The 23,033-nt window shown below is 40.3% G+C and overlaps 2 protein-coding genes across 2 annotated transcripts in view; one reads left to right on the top strand and one right to left on the bottom strand.

Annotated features, from left to right (window-relative positions):
* Positions 1 to 874: 874 nt before the first annotated feature.
* On the bottom strand, positions 875 to 12,982 carry preb (prolactin regulatory element binding). Its single transcript, XM_073486934.1, has 10 exons — positions 12,830 to 12,982; positions 11,770 to 11,959; positions 10,497 to 10,695; positions 8,343 to 8,596; positions 6,394 to 6,474; positions 5,031 to 5,158; positions 4,731 to 4,904; positions 2,245 to 2,317; positions 1,986 to 2,145; positions 875 to 1,883 (listed from the first exon to the last, which is right to left on the bottom strand). The coding sequence occupies exons 2-10, from the start codon at positions 11,902 to 11,904 to the stop codon at positions 1,789 to 1,791; spliced, it is 1,299 nt and encodes a 432-aa protein (XP_073343035.1). The 5' UTR covers positions 11,905 to 11,959; positions 12,830 to 12,982; the 3' UTR covers positions 875 to 1,788.
* A 6,749-nt stretch (positions 12,983 to 19,731) lies between these two features.
* adcy3a (adenylate cyclase 3a) overlaps positions 19,732 to 23,033 on the top strand; it is a 37,735-nt gene continuing 34,433 nt past the window's right edge. The window contains exon 1 of the mRNA XM_073487717.1: positions 19,732 to 20,769. Within this exon, the coding sequence (XP_073343818.1) occupies positions 20,095 to 20,769 (675 nt within the window). The 5' untranslated portion in view covers positions 19,732 to 20,094. The remainder of the gene's footprint in view (positions 20,770 to 23,033) is intronic.

The raw sequence follows: 23,033 nt of genomic DNA on the forward strand, positions 1-23,033 counted from the left end.
TACACTCTTGAATCACACCATGCATTCCTTGTTCTGTGGACTAAAATAATAGGGCCTAGAAGAAGAGATTTTAGTCTTGTCATGTAATTATAGGCTAAATTATAGGAGGTATAGGTCTATTGTGTTTCATATGACTGAGCCTACAATTAAAAATATTTATTCCTATCTCATAATATATCAGACTGTGATGCTCTGTCTGCCTGCTCATCACTGTGTCCAAGACAATCATTTATTTCAAAAGATCTAGGCTGTTTGATTCTTCTATACAGGTTATTTGGGCATGTTGTTGAAAGTAACTAAAAAGTAGTGTAATAATATATTACTCTACGCAGGCAGTAATATTATAACATAATAAATTACTTTAAAATGAAGGTAACTAGTAATATATTGCATTTAGAAAGTAAGTTGCCCAACACTGGCTGGGAGACACAGCAAACCTTCTTGTAGCCGTACATATGGATGTGCCATCCTGGAGGAGCTGGACTACCTGTGAGCTTGATTGGGCTGCAGGTACCGCCTCATGGACACTAGCAGAACACAAAACTAGAGAAGAATCAGTCAGGAAGGATCAGGAGAGAGCAATTATCTGTGGCCACCAAATGCAAAACCATTCCTTTTTTGGAGGTTTTCTTGCTTTTGCACCTGTTGTCACTTTCATTTGCACCAAAGCAGCTGAAGCTGATTCACAATCACTTCCTAAATGGACAGATTGATATCCCTGAAGTTTAACTTACTTGGTGTTATACTGTGACCATTAAGTGTTCCTTAATTTTTTAATTTATTTTGAGCAATGTATACACACATATACATACATATAAATATACATACTGTATTTACAGACCAGACACGCTGATTATGAAGCAAAAAACAAAAGTGTTTTTTAGCTGTCTTTTTTATTTATTTATTTATTTATTTATCTTCTGTCATTCTGCCATGTTACAATAATATGGGCATGGTCATTTACAAAATTCATTCACATTTCTTGTACATCTGTTGGGGAACATTTTGCAGTCAGAATGTTTAAATAAAATTGAAGGTGACAATGTCTTCCATAAAAGGAATATCAAGCTTTCACTCCAATAAAAATAATCAATATGCTTTCACACACTTTCTGCTGCTTGTACACTTAGAGGAACTTGTCAAACATGTCTTATTTAAAAAAAATCCAATGTGCTGAGACTAATAGATGTTTTAACATGCTTAGCGTTTTATCTTCACTGGCAGCCCTGAACCAGAGGACAGTCAACTGTCTGGTCTCTGCTGCCCACAAGTGGATAAAGTGGAAAACACATCGAAAACCCTAAAAGCAGTTATTCAAAGACAATGGCTAATTCAAAGTGTCTATGTGTAAACAAGGAACCAAAATTAGACACATTATGTGTCATTTTTATATTGTTCCTTAAATATGTCAATAAAAAGATCCCACCCTTTAAACATTCATGAACCTGAGCCCTTCAACATGGATCCAAGAAAGATTAAGAATAATTGATAGAGATCAAAGCAGATAAAATCCCACAGTCTGTCCTGGTTTGATTCTGGGTTTACAGGTCTGAGAGGAGCAACCCTGAGTAAGAGCCAGGGGGACGATGTCAGGGTGTCATAAAAGCTGTTCAGAGACACGATGCAGCTGGAAGAGCCTTCACGGGTTCAGCTGGGAGCTGTGCTGCAGCAGAAGGTTGAGGTTTGGATGGTACACTAACGACTGCTGATGTTGACAGTGGCAAAGTAAGTCATGTAAAGATGTGTCCAAGCTCCATCAACCCTGAACCGTGACAAGACTTGCATGATTTAAATAAATCCTGGAAAGAGGTACTGAAGGAGGAGGACGATTCCCACCACCATGAGGCCACAGAAGAACAGAACGAGCCAGATAGGAAAGGATCCTGGAGTAAATGCAAAACAAAGGAACATAAGATCAGGTTAGATGGTCTGAGGTCATGATACAGGGCCTTAGAATGCTCACTGGACGATGATCCAGGACTTACTTCGGTTGGGGACAGCATGTACTTGACAGCGGCTGTCCACAGCTACACTCAACATGGCTGTTTCATTATTCCCTTTGATATTTTTGCCCTTTAGCACATCAGGCAGGAAGGCCAGGTCTGTCACCACAATGCCATGGGACTCCTGTACATAATACAGCTTCTACACACAAAAAGTAAGACCAAGTCGTCATCATACAACAGGACATTTGGTTGATTTATACATCTGATGGTTTGTCATGTGTGTCCGTGCTGTCTTTACCTGTAGGGAGAAAGTGATGTAGATAGCCACGGATCCTGTCACAGTCCCAAGGCCAAGAAATGTCCCAGAGTCACTGTGAAAGACAGGGTTCAGATTGTCATCTCTAAGCTGCAGGAATTTAATTGGCTTTATCCTAAAAAGTCTGATAATCAGATGGATTGATATCCCTGAAGTTTAACTGACTCTGTGTCATACTGTGATGATTAAGTGTTCCCTTAATTTTTTTGAGCAGTGTAGTTTCATCCAGTGGTTCCCAACCTAGGGGTCGGGGCCCTACAAAGGTTCACAAGATAAATCTGAGGGGTGCTGAGATTGTTAATGGGGTAGAAAATAAGGAAAAAAGTTCAGCTACACAAATCTGTATTATTTTTCCAGAACTAAAATCTAATCTTGGCTTTTTTGTGAAGTATTTCAGAGTTTTACCTCTAAGAGCCTCAGATATCTATTTAAATATACCATATTAGGAGTTAAGGGGAAATGTCTGGTAACAACTCATGGTCACGCAATGATTACATTCAGGCACACATTAGGCACACAGGTGGGCGCAAGTACATTAACTATTTACACAACATGGGTGCTGGGCGTGAAAATGACAACTGCGTCAGTCTGAAACTAGCAATAACAATTGCGCTGCACTGTGCGCCGCCTTGCGTCGAGCATAAGATAGAAACCCCCAGACTTTGACAGGTTTTTCAAGAGAGAGTGGGCATCCTTCACGGAGATCATCTTATCATCACTACTCTGGGAAACTGCCAAAACAGTAATGCGAGGGAAAATTTAATATTCATTCTACAAGGAGAAAAAAGAGACAGCTTATGAAAAAAAAATCTTATGCTAACAACTCCAAGAGAAGAAAATCTCAACAAACTTAGGAAATATAAATTAGACTTATGGACATAAAAGAAACAAAAAACAGTTTTTAATGCAGCAATTAAAACTGGATCATTTTGAATATATAAACAATTAGGGAAAAATTCTAGCAAACCAGCTTAAACAAAAGAAAGAAAAAACACCATTACAGATAGAAAAAACCCAGCGGGGAATACCCTTATCTCACCAGAGGACACAAAAAACACTTTCCAAACATCCTACCATCAATTGTATGCTTCAGACAATGAACCAAACCTCAATGATACTTACCCACAATAACAAAAGACCAAGCCAATGCATTAGATTACAGTAGAAGAATTTCACAAAGCACTCATGTGAATACCTCCTAATAAAGCACCTGAACCGGATGGCTTCCCCGCTGAATTTCTTTCTTTTTTTTGACAGTTTTGGCGAGCCATCTCATCTTTATTTTTTACGGTTAAAACCCATCACACATGAACACTGCTAACATTACAGTAATACTCCAGATTCCAGATAAAGACCTCCTATCCAGCTACTGCCCTCTATCTCAACATAGACATAAAAATCATCAGCAAAGCATTACCCACTAGAACCCTGTCCATAATTAGTATTGATCAAACAGGTTTTATCAAAGGGAGACACACATACAATAACACAAGCAGACTATTCAATATAATTCATCAGGCAACCCAGAACAAGGAGGAAGCAATAGCTACACTAGATGCAGAGAAAGCTTTAGATCGAGTCAACTGGACACTCCTATTCACCACACAAATAAATTTGGATTTGGAGAGTCATTTATCAACTGGATCAAAACACTGTACAACTCACCAAAAGCTACAGTCACAATTCACGGCTTAGCATCATCAAGTTTTACACTACACAGGGGGATGAGACAAGGATACCCACTCTCTCCTTCCTTTTTTGCCATTTATATCGAATCTCTTGCTGCAGCTATCCACCAGAATAATAATATTAAAAGAGTAAAATCGGTTAACCATAAAAAAAAGTTTATATGCAGATGATATTCTACTCTATGAATCACAATTATCTCTCCCAGAGACCATGATTCTATTCAGTAGATTCTTCAACTTTTAAACGATACAATCAACTGGTCAAAATCAACACTTTTAAAACTTTCCGAAAAGAGCTGGAATCCAGCAACCTTATCATCACCACCACCCTCCTCCACAGACACAGTAAGATACCTAGGTATTAATGTTGTTGATGACACAAACAGATGGATGAAGTAACCAGGATGACAAAACTACCCAAAATAAATTATCATTTTTCAATGATTCCTGCATGTCCACCACCCATGAGGTTTAATTCTCTAGATTCCATAATAACACATTTTTTACATAAGTACCAGAAACATTTTAAACTGTCCATAGAACTCCTTTATGTTGCAAAATTGTAAACTGTAAGTTTTGAGTGTGTGGCATCCTATTTGACAAAAAAGGGAGTAAAGTGAACCAGCTGTTAACACAATAGGCAAGGCTAACTCTGAGAACAAGTAACCTGACTGAGACAGGGCCATCAAATGGTCCTGACCAAACACTACCTTCCTCGTGTCTAAGGGAAGTCTCTCAGCATCAGTGGTTAACATGTTATAATATGACCCTATTAGTTACCTGACAGCTAGACTGGAGATGACCTCAGTTCCACAAGGAGCCGTCAGCATGGGCAAGAAGCTCTTGCCATCCCACTTGGTGAGGTAGCAAGGAGGAGGTTTTCTGTCTCGTTTATGGGGAATCTGGACTGTGTAAAGCCTCAGTACGTCTTTCTGGTCTTCCACCTTTCCAAATCTGAAATACACGTAAACACAACCATGTTAAGTCACTGTCATATCATCTACATGGTTAGGTTAACCGCTGGGATACACTTTCATAGAAGAAGATATTTTGTGTTTTGGGATTTCTTTTCTTTTTTACCTGCAAGCCATATATCGGTAAGTCTTCTCAGGTATTTGAGGCATGGTTTCAAGCCAATTAAGACCCATAGCCAACTGGCTGCCACTCCATACACTGCAGGCAAAGTCCCGGCCAACAGTCACCAGGTGCTGCATGAGAGCGCAACATATTGCTCATTACTGATAAATCAATAATAATGTTATTATCTAACTATAAAGCAAGGAATCTCTGTCTGTCTGTCTTTCGAGAACCAAGGGTTCAACTCAAGTCGACAACAGTCGGAGTTATAAGTGAGTCCGAGAAAAGTAATTTCACACGTGCTCTGAAAACAGAAGAGCAGAAAAAACAGAGCTTACAGCTGGCCTAGATTGCAGTCAGCATGCCTTTACTTTGGAGAAGCAGCAGGAGTACCAGTGCAATGAACTTTAAAAAGAAGGCAGGGTCATTACGTCACTGAATCTCACTTTGGTGCCAGACTGTGGTGACAGCTGTATTGAAGTCTATGGAAGATGGAGAAACTCTAAAACTCATCATATCTACAATGTATGACTTCTGATGAAGAAATGCCTCCGAAAAAATTAAAGACAACTTCAGAGAGGAGGTTAACAGCAGATTTTTCCTCAAATTTGTGTAGGGAAGGCTTCTGATTTACAGTAAGTGCAGTGTCATCAGCGTAAATCGGTCGGACCTGCCTCGTTTGATCACAATATGTAATTTGGAGAAAAAAATAAACAGTAGTACTTGAGCAAAAACAGCAATTCTCCAGTTCAGGCAAAATGTTTCTATGACATTCAGTGATTAAATTTATTTATGTGACACAACAATCTTTTGAATTTGAGATCCTGTAGTTTTCTGATCAGACATCTGACACTGAGGGCCTATTGTTATTATAATATCATAACACAGTAGTGATGTAGAAACTACAAAATGACGATTAGAGAATTAAATAAAATAATGAAAAATTAATGAGAATAGCTTTTAATATTTATTTGGATAAATTAATTTTCATATGAATTACATAATTCAAACTTAATCTTTAGATTCTAAAGATTTTAGTTGATTAACCTACTGACTAATTTAGACATAATTTCATAATTTCAAAGTTTAGAATGATTTATAAATTAGCCTACAGGTTGATCAAATAATTGATAACAGAATCATTACATTAATTTATAGAAAAATAATCATGTGCAGCCCTAGACTACTTTATACCCACATCCATGTTGGCGCTCCTGCACAATCAGTATGGAGTGTGATGTACTTGGATGAGCTGTTGCAATGAGCAATACTAGATGCCAAGCAATCGAACAGGCACGTTTGTTGTAAACTAGGCACTGCACTAGTTTACATTAAAAACCCACACCAAGAGGTGTCAAAGCTTTACCTTGTTCCCTAGACTCATATCCAAGTCTTCAATCTCCCCTTCATGTGCTTTGAAGTCATACTTCTTCTTCAGGGTTGGAAACTATAGAAGAGTCAAGAACATACAATCAAAGTCAAGACATCTGTGCCAGAGGTTGCGTTAGACCTTCTTGTTGTCCATCATTTTGACGGACAGGATTGTAAAAATTCCATCATAATCTATTATTACCTGTCTTTTTTTCCCCAAATGGTCAAGACAAAGTTAGATATAATTTAGTCAAAATAACATTTAATATACCGAACATGCAGTTTATAATTTATAAGAGCATGTGGTGTTGTCACGATACTGGAAGTTCTAACTTTGTAAATATTGATTTTCGATATGATGTTCAATACAAGGAAAAATGACGAGACACAGTACTAACGGTGCAATTTTACAGAATTCGTCAGTTGTTAGCACACAACAAACCATTTACAAGAAATGAAACTGAACTTAATTGACCCGCTGTAGCCAAGCCTGAACTCAAACCTTCTGCAAAGACTGAAACTGGGTGCTCCCTGCTTGAGTGTAATTCAAACTCATCAAGGGAGTTTGCTGCAGAGTTAAATACAGTAGCAACATATTTACAGCACAGTCCAACCAACAAATCCCACTTTACCTCAATTAACTAAATCACTCTGAAGTGAACACACCAAACAGATTCATTGTAACAGGTCAAAGCTGAACCAGGAGGTTAGTCAGTCTGTAAAAGCTAATGAAGATTTAATAAAGTTTATGAAATACATTTAGTCTTCACCTTCATTTAATAAAGATTAGTTTATGGTCTTGTGGTCACAGCTATGCACTTCATTATAAAACTGTGTCACTGTATTCCACTCACTTGTCGGAAATAGCCACCCTTCTATGGTTTTAATATACAGCTGTACAATGCATTGTGGTAGTGGCACATTGCGTTTCCAGAAGTTACATGCTCCTCTTTTGCATAAAGTTGAATCCTGGTTACGTCATGCAAATCAGGGGCATCTGGCATGACATGCTGTCTCCAGAAGCTCCTGAAGAACTATAACAGCTATACATTGTCGTTGAAATGAAGACAGATCCTTCAACTGCATGGCTAAAATGTCTCCAGAAACACACTTTGCTGAGCTATTTTTGTACTATGAGAGAAGGTTTTTAAATGAGTCGCCATGTTGGTCCGGTTTGAAATCCCGGAGCCCATAGCCCACAAGTGGAGTTCATCCAATCAGGTGCAGCCAGTGAGTGTTTGCGTGGTTGTTGGATGGTGTCAGACGTGCATAGCTGGGAAGCGTTGCATGCCCTTGTGTCAAACGAAGCCTGTGGAGTCGTAAACTACCTGCCGTGCGTGACCCTGTTTTGTTCCGTACTCCACGCGACTTCATATCCCACTGGGAGTGTATCAGAAGCAGAGGGCCATGCCTGCCTGATGTTGTTGACTTTCTCAGATACAAGTGAGTGTTTATTGTTAATATTTCCAACTTTGTTGTGCTGTAGATCCCGAGTCTGCACAGGGTGTTTAGCTTTGAAATTTACCTGGATGCACGATGCCGTTCCGTTGTCTGACTTCCTGTGTGGCTTCCTGTCTGGCTTGATCTGCTCTGTGTTAACTGACATGACTGCGGCCCACTTTTGTCAAAATTCTGGAACGCTGCTGAATAGTGCCCTAGCGCAGCTGGTGGAAACACAGGCATTTTCTAGAATGGCCGCTATCTGCTCCTGTGACTGTCTCGTGGCCACAACATGATGCAAACAGGCCTGGTGGAATCTGCGGGTAAGGAAGGCTGAACTATGATGAAACTGCAGGACACATAGCTATCAGGAGCATTTCCACCAGCTACGCTAAAATTCAAAAATATTGTTCTCACCCTCCAATAGAATCCAACTAAAGTAGTACATGCATGGCTGGTCTGAGGACACTCTCAAAGTGAAATGAACGAGGACACATTGTTTACCTCCCAGACTCGGATGTGTCCGTCTGTTCCTCCTGTCAGCAGAAGGGTCAGGTCAGGACTGAACCTGACCACCTTCTGGAGTGGGTCCTGAGGGTTCAGGTCTGACTGCACTTCAGCCAAACCAGTCACAGCAATGTGAGCTGTCTCATCCTTCATATTGGGCTTATCTCCAGACGCTGCAGCTCCATCCTGCCCACCTTTGTCTCCTTTCCCAGCTCGTCGCCTGGTATCTCCCTGCTGTGTGCTGTTCCCTACTGCACAGATGACACACAATTTAACTTAATAACAAAATGATAATAATAAATAATAACAAAACATCTCAATGGGAAACATAAGTGTTTGTTTTAACTAAGACACAAATTAAGAAACACAGTATATGTAGAGTAGAGGTGTGGAAATTTTTTCGATTATAAGATGCATCGCAATGCCGATGTGGAAGATCCTGCATCGATACATAGACAGAGCATAATTGAGGGTCTGCAGCTTATGTTGTTGGTGATTGTCTGGCCTCAGCTGCACAATAAAGTTACATTGTGACGTTTCTCTCATGCTTTGAATTGTGGGTGGACATTAGGCTAACCTTACTTATGTAGGAGGGATGTCGGAGTCAATAAATGCCTTATCTAAAAGCTGCCATGTGAAAATATTATTGTAGATAACAACTAACGTGTAAGACACTGCAGATGGATACATGTTTTGTTATTGCAGCTTTTATTTTGTAGACTGCTGTAGTCTGATTGTTGGAAGGACCTTCAGAATAAAAAGGGAATTTAAATGATGTAAAAGTAGCCACGTGCAGTGATATATATCACTGAGGATGATATACACTGAGATGCATCGAGAATCGTTTTGCATTTGAATCGCTGACAGCTGAATCGTAATCGAAATCATAAACCTCATGTAGAGTAATAAGACTGACATCTACCTTTTCTTACAGTTCATGCTTTAAATCATTATACATTTGTTGTAGAACAAATGATTGCACATTTTGTGGTGAAGGTCTTAGTCAGATTCCTACATCTGAAATTTAGTGCACAGTGGTTTAAAGAGTAACAGCACCACTTTTACAAGTTAAGTGTGTTTACAGGTCTTGGGGAGAACGGCTGCATAAGTGAAAAAGTAGTAAAAAGCCTTTTGCGTCTCCAGACAAAGCTGTGTGTAATCTGATAAATCGCCTCCAGTGATGTCATTCAGTGGCTGCTTGCATTGTGGGTAATGTGGGCACAGGGTTTTGAAAAGGAGGAAGAATATGTGTCGATATCCATTTACCTTTTATGCACCTCAGTTTGATTTGTGTTTTGTCATGATCGTTTGCTGCAGTTTCTTTTAATTTTAATGTTCATTGTTTCTGTTTGTTATCACATTGTTGCACCTATCCGGTTTTGTTATTTGTGCTCTCGACATCATTGAAAACGAGGGCTTGTCCTCAATGATTTTTTGAGATTTAAACAAAGGTTGAATGAATGATATCTCTGGTTCTGACCTTACAATTTTAAACTGACCTTAATGAGCCCAACAGTGTAATAAGAGTGCAATGCTAGACCTGTGGACTGCTCTCCAAAACCTGCCCACCTACATTACCCACAATTCCATTTGTGTAGCCTTGGCTGTGCTTACTGGCAATTACCCTGACACTAGCACAGTGGCACACATACAGAGCCTGAATTTTGATTATTATGTTATTGAGAATCTCTCAACATTTTAGAAAGGCGCTGGTGTTGTCACCATCACACTTTTTCTTTTTCCTGGCCTGGGTGAAAATATTCAACATATTTTTGTCTCCTATGGATCACATCATGCACCCACAGCCTCCTCGCTCTGATGTCCCGATTTAAAAAAAAAAAACGGATAGTAAACAGCAAAGGGGCAGTGTCGATCATACAGCGGTGGTTGTCAAGATATTGTTGTCATAGAGACAGGACACACCCGCAGCGCTTTTTCTCTCAGCGCACAAATGCTTCATCTCAGTGCTCCTGAGCGTACAGCCAGCACCTTCCTACCCGAAATTAACACTATGTGGACACAGGCCCTTATCACGGCTAAGTAAAGATGAACACATGTACTTGTAATCAACAAATGAATAGGCACATATCAAGCAAGTGTAATAAATGTAGCATATTTATGTTGTCCTGTAAGTAAGCAGGTATATCTCACCATCTTTAGCAGCAGCTTTGCTTCCTTCTTTCTGTGTGCAGTGTTTAAAGCTCATCACACAGCAGGTCCCGTCCTGTCCTGCAGCAATCACACCATTACCTACAGCCATGTTCATGGTGGCGCGTGTGTCCGTATCATGAGAGTGAAGGAGAGTGGCACTGTACTGGTGCTCTCCAACCAGCTGTAGATCCAGGAATTGCTGAAAATCACAGGCAACCATGAATCTGCTACTGCCGCTGATTTACACTCTCATCACGCCTATCATCCAGGGAAGTGGACTACAAAGCCAGATTAATGCATCAGTAAGGTATGTTGAGTCTAAAGCCAGGACTTTCAATGTCATGAAGGTAGAGTTGTTCTGATAACAATACCAGTATCAGAAAAGCACCCAATTCTGCTTAAACCTTTTGGGTCCTGATTTGCTGCTGAGTCTGTTTTACACTTTTTAAATTAATTAGTCTATAGGTATTTATCATAGATAATAATCAATGGATCCAATTCATTTAACTATGAAGCCAAAAACTGTTTAAATGTACTGTATCAGGTTTTAATGTGCAACATTTCTGTACTCAGACCTTCATCAGCTTATCTGATGAAGGTCCGAGTACAGAAACGTTGTTATCAGAATTTATTGAAAGTGTGCAGGAGTTTTTTCCTCATCACTGGTTGGTCATAATGTGACACAAGAGTTTCATTTTTACTACAGATGAATATTGGTCGTAAATATCGGTTTTCAGTCTCCTTGATTTCTAATAATCCGTACCTGCCCTGAAAAATATCAGTCGACCCGTAATATGCATGCTTCAGAATCTCAATATATGGAGCTGCCACTGAAGCCTCCCCATACACATTCATTCATTCATACACATGCCTTAGAAATGCTTTTGTTGTTTGTTTGTTTTTTCAAAGCAAGGAAAATTAAATGTTCCAACAGGGAATGCCAACTTTGCAAACAGGTACATGACAACAGGCGGAGGAGAGAAACAGTGGAACAAAAGTTAAAGTGCTTTGATCTCTTGAATTTAGTTTGAAAATGTCAAATGTATTTTCTCATAACAGTTATAATTATTTTTACTTTTATTGACATATAGTTATTTATTCTGATCAGGTATTTGTTTGCAATAAACAGAGCTTGTTTAAGTAGTTTATTACTGAACCCAGCCGTTAACCACCACAACCAAATTCTCAACCTGTGAGAAACACAGTATTAAACATAATACAACTGAATGCACACACACAAATACAGAGTGTTGTCTTGATCCTGAGTACTTACCACAGCATTCTTTATGCCTGTTTTGGAAGCCCCTCCTCCTCCTGCTGTGATCACCAGCCCTGTTTTAGGGTCCACTTTAATGGAGTATAAGGGGAAGGGGGCTCTGTACAGGTCTGGCACCCTCCTCTTTCCCATTGTTGATGTGCAAGTCACTCACACTTCTTCTTAAAACCACTGCATCAAACCACACCTGTGGAAAATAGAGTGTCAGTTTCTCAGAGGCATTCACTCCATCTGCTGGGGCTGCAGGCTGCTTCACAACATCTGGTGTAGAAACTGAACATCATAAGTCAGTTGTCCACCAGTCCAGTATATTTGGTTACCTAATAAATTGGCAACTGATATATACAGCACAACCCCTTTCATATTATAATACCCTAAATGTAAATTAAATCAAGCGCATTGATAGTAAATCACTGTAAATTATTGTCATGAGACAACAGCATATAAGAAGTATAAAGTGACAGAGCCCCCGAGCCTGTGACGTGGTTATGGACTGCTTTGGTTTAACATGGCCTCATTGTAAGCACATCAAACTGTCAGGATGCTGACTGGGTCAGTGGAGTCAGACTGCCCACTCTCCTCCTCCTGCTTCCTCTTCTGTGCTTTCACTGACTGTAATGTCGAAGTCAGTCATCGTAGACCTGTTCTGTGGATCTGTGCTACCTGTCGACATGTTCTACTCAGCTCGGTTAGGGTTAACGTAAGGTAACGTCAGCGTAGCCTGTCTCTAGTGCAGCATTAAGTTTACCTGGGCTAACACTGCAACGTTAGGGCCAACGCTAATAGTTAGCAGCTGACAAGATTAGCAGCAACCTGTCACCACCAGCATGAAGTAAAACGACTGTGACAACTATGCATTAAAAACCTTTCTGTTGTGAACAGTAACTTAAGAAAACACCAATGTTATATTACAACCACAAAGGGCAGGTAGAGTCCAGAGTCAACAACGATGTCAACACAGTTTAGCTGCAGCAGTCAGGGCTGCTACTGTTAGCACTGCTACTGTTAGCACTGCAGCCTACTAGCCTGCCAGTGATTTAATTAGAAGTCCTCATACCTGTCCTGCTGGCCCGGTCTGTCTCCCGTTATTATTCTATCAGACAGCCAAGTTGTAATTTAGATGATTCCATTGTGGGCAATCAATGGCAGCGGCTTATGATGAAGAGGAAGACCTAGGAGCTAGCGGCTAAAGACAGCTCGACAGCCACTTCCCTACCTACACGTCAGCAGCGTACGCTGCGTCATGACGTCACCACAATAACGCAAGCTTTTGTTGTGGTTTTTTTCCAAACAAAGTTTCTCTGTGTGGATGAAAGGAGGCAGATCAGTATGACAGTATTTGAATTTATATTTTCTAGACGTTTAAAAAGAGATCTTGGAGAAATTATAAATAAAATAGTCAATACTAGACTATAAGATGAGTTTTAGATTTGTTTGACTGTTCAGAGAAGCTGATGTGGGATCATTGTCAGTCATTGTATTTCTTGACTCTTCTAAAGCGCTTGATATGTGTAATACCTATGTTATGGATCAGAAAAGGAAAGTAATTGTCATTTTTGTTCTAGAATATCTTGATTATTCTTGAACATTTTAGAGGACTTATTAAGTCTAAAACCTAAATGGGTGTTCCATGTTTAACTGGATATATTTGATGGAATTCACAAAGGAATTGTGTCCTTCACAAAGACATCCACAGTCCAGCAGCATTAAACAACTTCAACAAATCTCCCACAGGCTTGTATACTGTAGGTAACAAAGAGAGACGGAGAATGTCTCATTCTTCACTTCACGTCACAATCTGCTCCCCTATGGCCAATAAAAAAGTGATGAATACATGTAAATTGCTACAAATTGTTACATAGAGCCCCTTTAAGTGAAATGTAACCAAATCTTATTTAATCACTAGTTTTTGTGAAAATGAAAATGATTTATTAATGTAAGGTTGACAACACTGGGTATTAAATCAGCATATTTGCTTTAAAAACACATTTACCGTATTAAAACCTGTATGAAAGAATAAAACTCTGTCACCAAAAAAGCATGTAAGTAACAATGTTTACCATTCATCAAGTGACTGAATGGAGCTGTTGAGGTCTGACAGGTTACTGTTGTTGTTTCTGGTAATAAATCAAATGTTCTTTCATAGAAATAGAACAATAGCCTTACTGTCCTAACAGGACAGAGACGCTGCCTGCAAACACCGATATTAGTGCAAGCTTCAGATTTCAAATGATGCAGCAAATGATTGCCCAACACATAATCTTTCTTCACCGTCAGTAGTTCTGGCTCCTCATATTAAAGCATATAGTTTATTAATTATGTTTCTGTACTCCATCTCCCACTGTAACATCATTAGGGAGATCCAGAGGTAAATTAATTACTGATGATGCACCCACAAGCCTGGCAATTCTCTGTGGACTACAGCCTGTCTGAGACAAAGGTTAATTTTCTTGGATTCCCCAGACTGAAGACATGTTCCTATTACAGTGTGTTGTTTAATCTGTGAATCCAACAGCACATAATGGGGAAAGTGTGTGTTGTGGGTTTTTGCAATGTGACCTTGATAGTTGATTTGGGACATTGAAGCTGGGAGACGATACTGACAAAATGTTTCTGGTCGATGGACAATTGCGTACTCATCAGTGGAACAATCAATATAGACATAGCAGCAGTGTGGTGTCACTGGAATGAGCTGGTGTCAGACAGGTTTGATGTAGTCACATGAATGTACTGGAAGTGTTGTACAGCATTGTGCAACCACATTATCTTTCAGGCTCAGGTTTCATTACAAGGGTTCAGCCTGCAAATATCCATTGAGGAACTGACTCAGCTGGGTCAGAGACATACCGACCTATTATATTTACACATGTATGCATTTAAATATTTGCAGACAGGACATATACAGGTAATGAGTCACAGATATAAAGTTGTGTCTCTGGTAATTATTACTAAAATGTTTCAGTGATAACTCATTTATGAAGCCACCTAGCAGGACCGGACATGTGTTACAGCCCTGGATTCAGTAATATGTTTCCATGACACCTGGATAAATGTCAAAAACATTAGTGACCATAATTTTGCATCAAGATGACAAGGGGAAAGATAAATGTGACTTTAAAAAGATTTAAAGCTCACCTGAGTGCTTTGATGAGTATGAACATAATGTGAATCATATCCTGTGGCCTTCGCAGTATCCAAATCTCCACCCAGCTCAACAACTATGGGAGATTTTGAAGTGACATGTTCCACTGTAAACCTCCACTCACTCACTTTTTTCAAAACTTTTAGGTTACAACACAGTAACATGAACGTTTTGAGTACACCGGACATCTAAAAAAGGGCCACATGTCCCTTGTCTAACTAGAAATTTATGTCATTCAACAGAACTTTTAATCAGACAACAACAACAAAAATTCTACTTTTTTTTAATAACAGGGAATATATGTTATAATGATGTAAAATATCAGGTAACTGAATGTTTATTGTTATGTTTATCAAACCTAATTATAGTGATGTGTCATAAGTTTGTCATTTTATCTACAAACAACAATTTTTTTATCGTAATTCAGTCAAATCAAATTAAAATAAGGTTTTTTATTATTCAGCCAGATTTTTTTTTTTTTACTCCACTCAAAGACTTTTTTGGGAACCACTCACACACAAAACTTTCCAGTACAGTAACATGACAGTTATGAGTACACCTGACACAAAATAAATGTGTCACATGACCCTTGTCTCACTGAAACATTTCAACAACAACAGTTTGATTTCTTTTTTTTATTCTCACAACAAAATAATTTGTGTTTTTTGAGCATTTAGTTCAATGCCATAATAACAGGGAATAAATATGTGACATAAAATGATCAGGTTGAGTGTTTAGTGTTTATATTTATATTTATTAAACCCAGTCGTCATAATGATGACACAAACTAAATGAGCCTTATCTGGAGGGGCAGACTGGGATAATTATTCGGGCTGGAAATGTAACAGCAGTCCAGATCATCTCCACACAGGCTGGATCTCCTGCTGCTGTCCTGTGATCTGTGGAAAACAACTAATAACTCAATCTGCTGCTCCGTCACTGCCTGCACCTCCAACACTCCACAACGCTGAACAGCTACAGCAACCTCAAAGGGTCAGAAGTCAAACTCAAAATTCCCAGTGGGTTTGAGAATACAGCCACACTAGGTGGAGACATTGTGAGCCAACAGAGGACAGCTCTTCTACAGAATATATAGTTTATGTATTCTTTCTCATGGCACCAGCTTGATGAGCAGGAACAGCTGAATCCAGCAGTTTACTTCAAAAAGTATTTTATTTACCACTTCTATATGCACAATGATGCTGCCGAAACAACACGAAGACAGACTGACATGTGATGTACATTGTTATTGGAAATATGACTCTTGATATATTGTCAGCAGTAGATTTTCAATCGGCACTCAAGAATTGTTTTCTTTCTAGACTTTGAACAACTCTGTAAAAAAACACATTCTGTGTTTCTGTATAAAATTATAATAACCTACTACTTACCAAGTTCAGCATACTGTATGCTTGTGTGTCTCCGCCCCGTTACTCCATTACTCTCCTCTGCCCTTTTCTCCCTCTTCACCCAGTCACCTGCAGCTGTTTGTTCAAAACAAGCCAAGACCGAAATTCATAACCTGTGGTTATGTGTGTGTGTGTGTGTAGTACGTGTGTGCATGTGTGGCACAATTACATTTTTAAAGATAGATTTTATATTTAAAAAAAAAACAAAACCTGGTTGTAAGTATGCTTAAATACACGTATAATTACTTGAAATTAAACTAGACTTTAATAAAGCATAGCCTGTATATTAAAGGACTTAAACAAAGAAAATAATCACACTTTTCAAAGGTAAATGTACTAGGTACATTAAAGTACAATATTTGTTGAAAGTAAACGAACTCTCCACTGTAATCCACCATTTGCAATTTAGTATAGTTTTTAAAAGTAGCCTAAGTGAGTAAGTGCACTTAGAAATTACACTCCAATGTTACCTGAAATACATGAAAACTTCTGAATATTGCAAAGTATATTTTTAAGATAAGCTTTCAGTGTATCGTTAAAATGATCATTTCAAAGGGGCACTATGTAGTCAGAATTTATATTTATTTATATTTACAATATTAATGAGGTAATAATACAAACAGAAGTATTGATCTGTTCTATAACTGAATAAACAAGCTGTTCCCTGAGGAAAATAACTGAAGCTAGAGAGGTGGCAGGGTCCGCCACATATAAACAAAGTAAACAGTATAAACTGTGTTGTCCTTTAAGGTCAGTTTGTTTATTCAGTCATGAAAACAAAGAGAGTTTGTTTATTTAGTTTGTTTAAGCAGAAAATAATCAGCCAATGAACATCTTCCTCTGCTCATTAACATTTCTAACACAAAACTACAGACTGCTCATATGTTGAGAAACAAAGTTCAAGTGAATGACACATAACTTAAACTTAAAGTACATTTCTGTAATATATTTGTAGAACGTGCTCTACAGTAGCATTATTTTAAAGTGTGTTAAAAGTGTTGTTGTTGTTGGCTCAGAGTTTGATCATATCATGATACTGGAGATATAAACAGGTGTCAGTGTAACTGAGTTGTCTCACTGTGTGTTAAAACCTGATGAATCCTGAGACCACCTGACGGGAGCGTCTCCTCACAGTGGAGCTGCAGCCCGCCGTCGGCAGGTGTGCTGCCAGCCTCCCTTCACATGGTCAGGTGTTATGATGCGTGTTTAACGTGGACCTGGTGACGCAGAGCCTCCTGTTGACACGCGTCTGGATCACCAAACGCATCTATCGCATCTGACCTCCAGGAGGACGGAGGGAAGGAGGCGGTGGTGGGTTCAGGGGGCGGGGACACCGAGGGAGAAAATGTGGACATGGAGAGGTGTCCGCGTCAAGCTACACACACGACTATACACTGGAGACGGAAGCTTTGCCAGATGTGTCTTCAAAATAAAAGCACGGCAGTCGGCATCAATGTGTATGAAAATACAGAGACTTTTTTAAATAGCCTGAGTGGTGTTTGAGCCTTTTGACAATGATAATAACATTGTGTCATAGAAAGGATGCCACACTTAAACAAAGCCTCTGAAGCTCCGACTGACTGTTGACCTGTGCTGAGAGGACAAAACCCCTCAGTTTAACTCAGGGTCCACTGTGGCTTTCAGGCACATCTCCAGGCCATCACTGTTATTATGGACATGGCTCATCTGTCATCACACCAGCTCCATGATGACAGAGCAAACATCCAGCCTCCACTGCCAAAGGCCAGAAGACGTGATCGAAAGCTCTGGAAAGCAAAGTAAGCAGCCCTTGAGAGAAGCTTCCTCTTGCTCAGTTACCATGTTTAAAGCCAAGAATGAACAGAGGGAAGCCTAAACCAGAACACAGGCCAGGCCCCAAACTTCTCAACATGATCATATAAAAACAGGCTCTGCTCTATGAAAGCTTTAGTGAAGCTTGTCATTGTTGTTAAAGTATTAGTTTAGTTCATTAGTGATGAGAAGAGACTGAGTGTTCATTATAACTCATTTAGAGAAAAGAGCATTTCACAACACAAGTCACTAAATGTCCTGATTCCCTTTACAGCTCGTCCATGATGTTGTTCCTGTTGAAGGCACATTGCGCTGAAAGGTCTCCCGCTGACAGGGACCAGAAGTCCGGCTCTGTGTGTGTGAGCTTGACGCTGGAGCTGATCTCTGTCTTCTGCGGAAAACACCCAAGACCAAAAAAGACCGGAGCGGGGGATCGTGTGCCCGTCGAGGAGACTTCATGAGCCATTTTAAAACACCTCGTCCAGACGGAGGCTGAACGAGCTGTGTGGAGGCTGCTGGGCTGCAGGCCGGGTGAGGACACCCACATCTGTCCAGAGGGGAGAAAACGTCTGCACCCGAAGGAGAAATCCGGCTTTTACACACGGTAAGCAACCAGGATGCATCAGTGTAGATCATGTCCGTGGTTTTCACAGCATCTGGCAGAATGGAGACAAAACAGGCGAAGTTAGCAGCTTCCATCATCGCAGGTGATCAGACGGTAGACAGCAGAGGCTGGCAGTGGACTGAGTGTTACCAGAGGAACACACAGAGGAGTCCGAGACGATCACAAGCCATTAAACACGTCTGTTCAATGATAAAGTGGGTGTCATCGGTCCTGGGTGTCTGTGGCTCAGACACACTGACACTGACTGTCTGTGGCTCAGACACACTGACTGTCTGTGGACTGGTACGGTGTTTCACAGCCTGTGGATCCGACCAGGCGCAACATGTAGCAGGAGGCCTGCACAGCCCGACCACAGCAGCTCACAGCTTCACGGTGCTCTATCAGACAGGAGATGGATTGTTCAATTGGTTATTCACACATTTCAAATTTCCATCTTAAATGTATTTCACTCTGCCCGCTGCCAGTCACCTCACTGTGTGGATGTTCTGTAATAAAAAGATGGTGTGGTGCGATGGAATCATATTTAATAGAAAAAGAAACTTAAGTTTAGTCTGAGGTCAAGAGTCTCTTAGTGAAACACGTTTATTCATAAAAGAGGGTTGGGGTTAGGGTTAGGGTGTGCACAGCTGGTGTTTGACATGGATGTTGGTGAGAGGGGCCAGGTGCAGCCAGGTGCAGCACAGGGACTGTACCTGCCTCCTCTCATCATTAGGTCTTGTTGAATGGAAAACATATGCCTCTGTGTGTTGAGACATGAAGCCATGGTGAATTTCTTCCTTATGTGCCCCTCTTTATTCAGGCCATGTGAGGTCCGACGATGGAAGGCCAGAGTGCACAAAGCTGTCCAACCCAAAGGAAAGATGGAGACAGTGGAAGTCTTACAAACATAAACTCCCGTGTTTAAGAATCCAGCGACTCCTACGTGGTACACAACTGTGGAGTACAGAGATGGAAGAGGGCCAGTGAGCGGTCACGTTTGTAAAGCTGAATGAGGAAACAAGAGGTGCACATTCTTTGGATCACGTTGCTACAGAAGAGTAGGCGTACTCGATCCGTGCACATGACACAGGACGAACTGAGTTGAATGACAGCATTGGATGGACTGACCGCAGACGCAGCTATGTAAGAAGACATCACTCCGATGTGCTGGTCCTGACAATCAACACACTGCTGTGATTCATGCCACATATGTGGGCTCTCAGGGGGGAAAGGCGGTTACTCAGCAGAAGAGAACAGAGCAGATGATGTATACCTGAGAGTGATCAGCACCTGGTCTACTCCTGTCGGACGACTAACAGCTTTCCATTTTTTGACAGAAGGGAGAAGGCAGGAAGCAGAAGTTCTGAGCGTTCACCATGCCTCGGAATCGAGCCTTTTCAGAACCAGAGTACTCTGCGGAGTATTCTGCAGACTGCTCGGTGACGCTGCCCTCTGACCCCGGGCAGGCGGTGGGGCGAACACATGAGGTCACGGTCCGGAGCTCAGGGTGCTGCCTCTGCCTGCCACGGTTCATGCGCCTCACCTTTGTGCCTGAGTCTCTTGAGAACCTCTACCAGACCTACTTTAGACGGCAGAGACATGAAACCCTGCTGGTGCTGGTTGTTTTCGCTGCCCTCTTCGACAGCTACATCATCGTCATGTGTGCGGTGGTCTACACCACTGACAAACTGGCTTCTGTTTTAGTAGCATCAGTGGGACTGGCGGCAGATATTATCCTCTACTTGCTGTGCCGCTTCGGGCTGCTGCCAGACCGCATCTCAAGACGGGTGGTGCCCTATGCCCTGTGGGTGCTCATAGCAGCTCAGGTATTTTGCTACCTGGGGCTGAACTATGCTCGCTTCCACCAGGCCAGTGACACAGTGGGCTGGCAGGCTTTCTTCAGCTTTTCCTTTTTCCTGACTCTGCCTTTGAGGCTGACACCCATCGTGCTCATCACTGCTGTATCCTGTGGGATCCACACCTTGGTTCTGGGCGTCACCATCGCGCAGCAGCAGCAGGAGGACATCCAGGGGGCAGCACTTGGCCGACAGGTAGGTTAGAGGACGGGAAGGGAGGTGGGGTGGAGGGACGGGTTGTCCGCCTTTCTTATCTGTGTGTAATCTCATGTAGCCAGACCTCGTCCACTTATGGAAGTCTTTTCCTAGATTTTTAACACAAAAGTAGCTTTATAGATGCAGCAGGTTAAAAGCCAACCACAGCTGTTTTAAAGCCAATCAAACTGCTGCCTCAGGATTTCTAAAGGTCACATGTAGGGCTACAGACGAAGCTCTGGAATTGTTCTTGCACATATGATACCTTAGTTTTAGAATTGATACTGAAATGACAACCCTAACAAAAAAAGCCCAACTCATGGTCCACTTGTGTGTTCTGGAGCTTTCAACTATCTCACATGGTCCTCATCAGCAGATGTAGTCTGTTCATGATTGAGAGCTCCAGCCACATTAAGCTCAAATTTTAGTCGGACAGTTGATTCTTGAACTTGAGGCCTTGAAAAAATATGTAATCTCAAAGTTCTCTTTACACCTTGTTCCTGAGCTTTTGAGCGTTATCACATGTTCTTCATCAATGCTTTCTTTGATTCCTTACAAACATTTTATCTGAACACAAGCAGCAGTGCAGGACTTCATAAAGGCACTATAGAATAGGCAAGGTAATAATTGTATATGTACACTAGGGGTGGGAATCACAGAGTAACTCATGATACAATACGATTCACGATATGTTGCCCACGTACAGTGTCACAACACGGCGATTCTGCAATAATCGATAACATTGCAAGACCATAATCTGATGATACAGCAGAATATCTGTCTAACTGAATAATCCAAAATACCTCTAAAGAGGCAAAGAACATGAATGAAGTATTTATTCACAGCACTGAGGTGTCAGTTGCTGTGAAGGGCACAGTCTTAGTTTAGTGTCTGTTTATCACACACTGTCTGCAACTTCTCCATGTTCACATGTATCATCACTTCAATGTGCCACATGTTTTGATAATAATATCCATATTTGGCGCCAGTGTATCAATAATCGTATCTGAAGAGGAAGTATCACCATATATTGTCTCAGCGATATTTGGTCCTCCCCCCTAATATGTACTGATACTTTATGCATTAAATGTCACTTATTAGTTAAATTATTATGGTGTTAATGATTAATTATCAATTGATTAATCATTGTTGAGAATTAACCGGTAGTCGGAGATGGGCACATACACATCACAAAGTGTCGTGTTACAAATCACAAATCCTTGTTTATCAACTATATCAAAATAAAATACAAATTACTGGTATGACAAAATGTATTTAATTAAAATACAAGTAATTAGTTATTTAAAAAATCACAGAAACACATTATATATAAAGTGATGTTATCATATTTTAGCCATTCAGTAGCCTCCGTATTGATTAAAATAAGAGACAGATTAAAATAAAGTCATGATTTTGTGTTGTTTAGTTTATAATTTAAGTAACTTGGCGTTTAGTTTATCCATTCTTTTAACTCCTCCCACTCTGATTTTGCATCAAACATAGATAAGTTTTCTAATGGAAAAACATCCAACATATTTCATATATTATAACTGATAATGAATTAAGGCAGCTAACTATCAATTCAAGGAATTGCTTAAAATTTGCATCCCTTATTCTAAGTGATATTATTATTATTATTATTATTATTATTACTATTACTATTACTATCACTATTAGTAGTAGTAGTGGTAGTAGTAGTAGTAGTAGTATTACTCAAACATATTACTATTGTACATAGTTGGCTGTATAATTGTACTAGTATGATATTATTATTACTGTATACTTTTAATAATGATTTTTCTATTTCTACATAGACATATTTTTTTCTCTGCATCCTTCACTTTATTCTTATTCATGTTTTTTTTTTTTCTTATAAACTCATTTTTTCCTTCTTCTACATGCTTTCATTTTGAGGATGTGTTGTGGCACCACAGTGTGCTACAGCAGTGTTGTTGGGAGGGTGGCTGGGCTGGGTGAGGGCAGGGTGAGGGCAGGGTGAGGGCAGGGTGAGGGCAGGGATCAGGACCTCCAGCTAGGAGAAAAAAAACAAATGTTTAAAGACACAAACAACCTAAAAACACTCGCTCACCACTACTTACCACTCACTCCCGACAGAGCTGGCTCTTGACCAGAGGGTGTGGAGCCGGTTCTGTAAGTTCTGAGTGGACCAGCATCCTCCCAAGGGTCAGGGTGCAGCTATTATTATTAATGTTATTATTATTATTATTATTATTATTATTATTATTATTATTATTACTATTATC

The sequence above is a fragment of the Pagrus major genome, chromosome 18 (assembly GCF_040436345.1).
Source record: "Pagrus major chromosome 18, Pma_NU_1.0".
NCBI classification, from domain to species: Eukaryota; Metazoa; Chordata; class Actinopteri; order Spariformes; family Sparidae; genus Pagrus; species Pagrus major.

Coding starts and splice junctions, on each gene's coding strand:
- preb (XM_073486934.1), bottom strand. CDS start 11,904: ATGGGAAAGAGGAGGGTGCCAGACCTGTACAGAGCCCCCTTCCCCTTA. Junction 8,597..10,496: donor CAAAGCTGCTGCTAAAGATG/GTGAGATATACC, acceptor TCATCTGTGCAG/TAGGGAACAGCACACAGCAG. Junction 5,159..6,393: donor ATATGAGTCTAGGGAACAAG/GTAAAGCTTTGA, acceptor GCTCTCATGCAG/CACCTGGTGACTGTTGGCCG.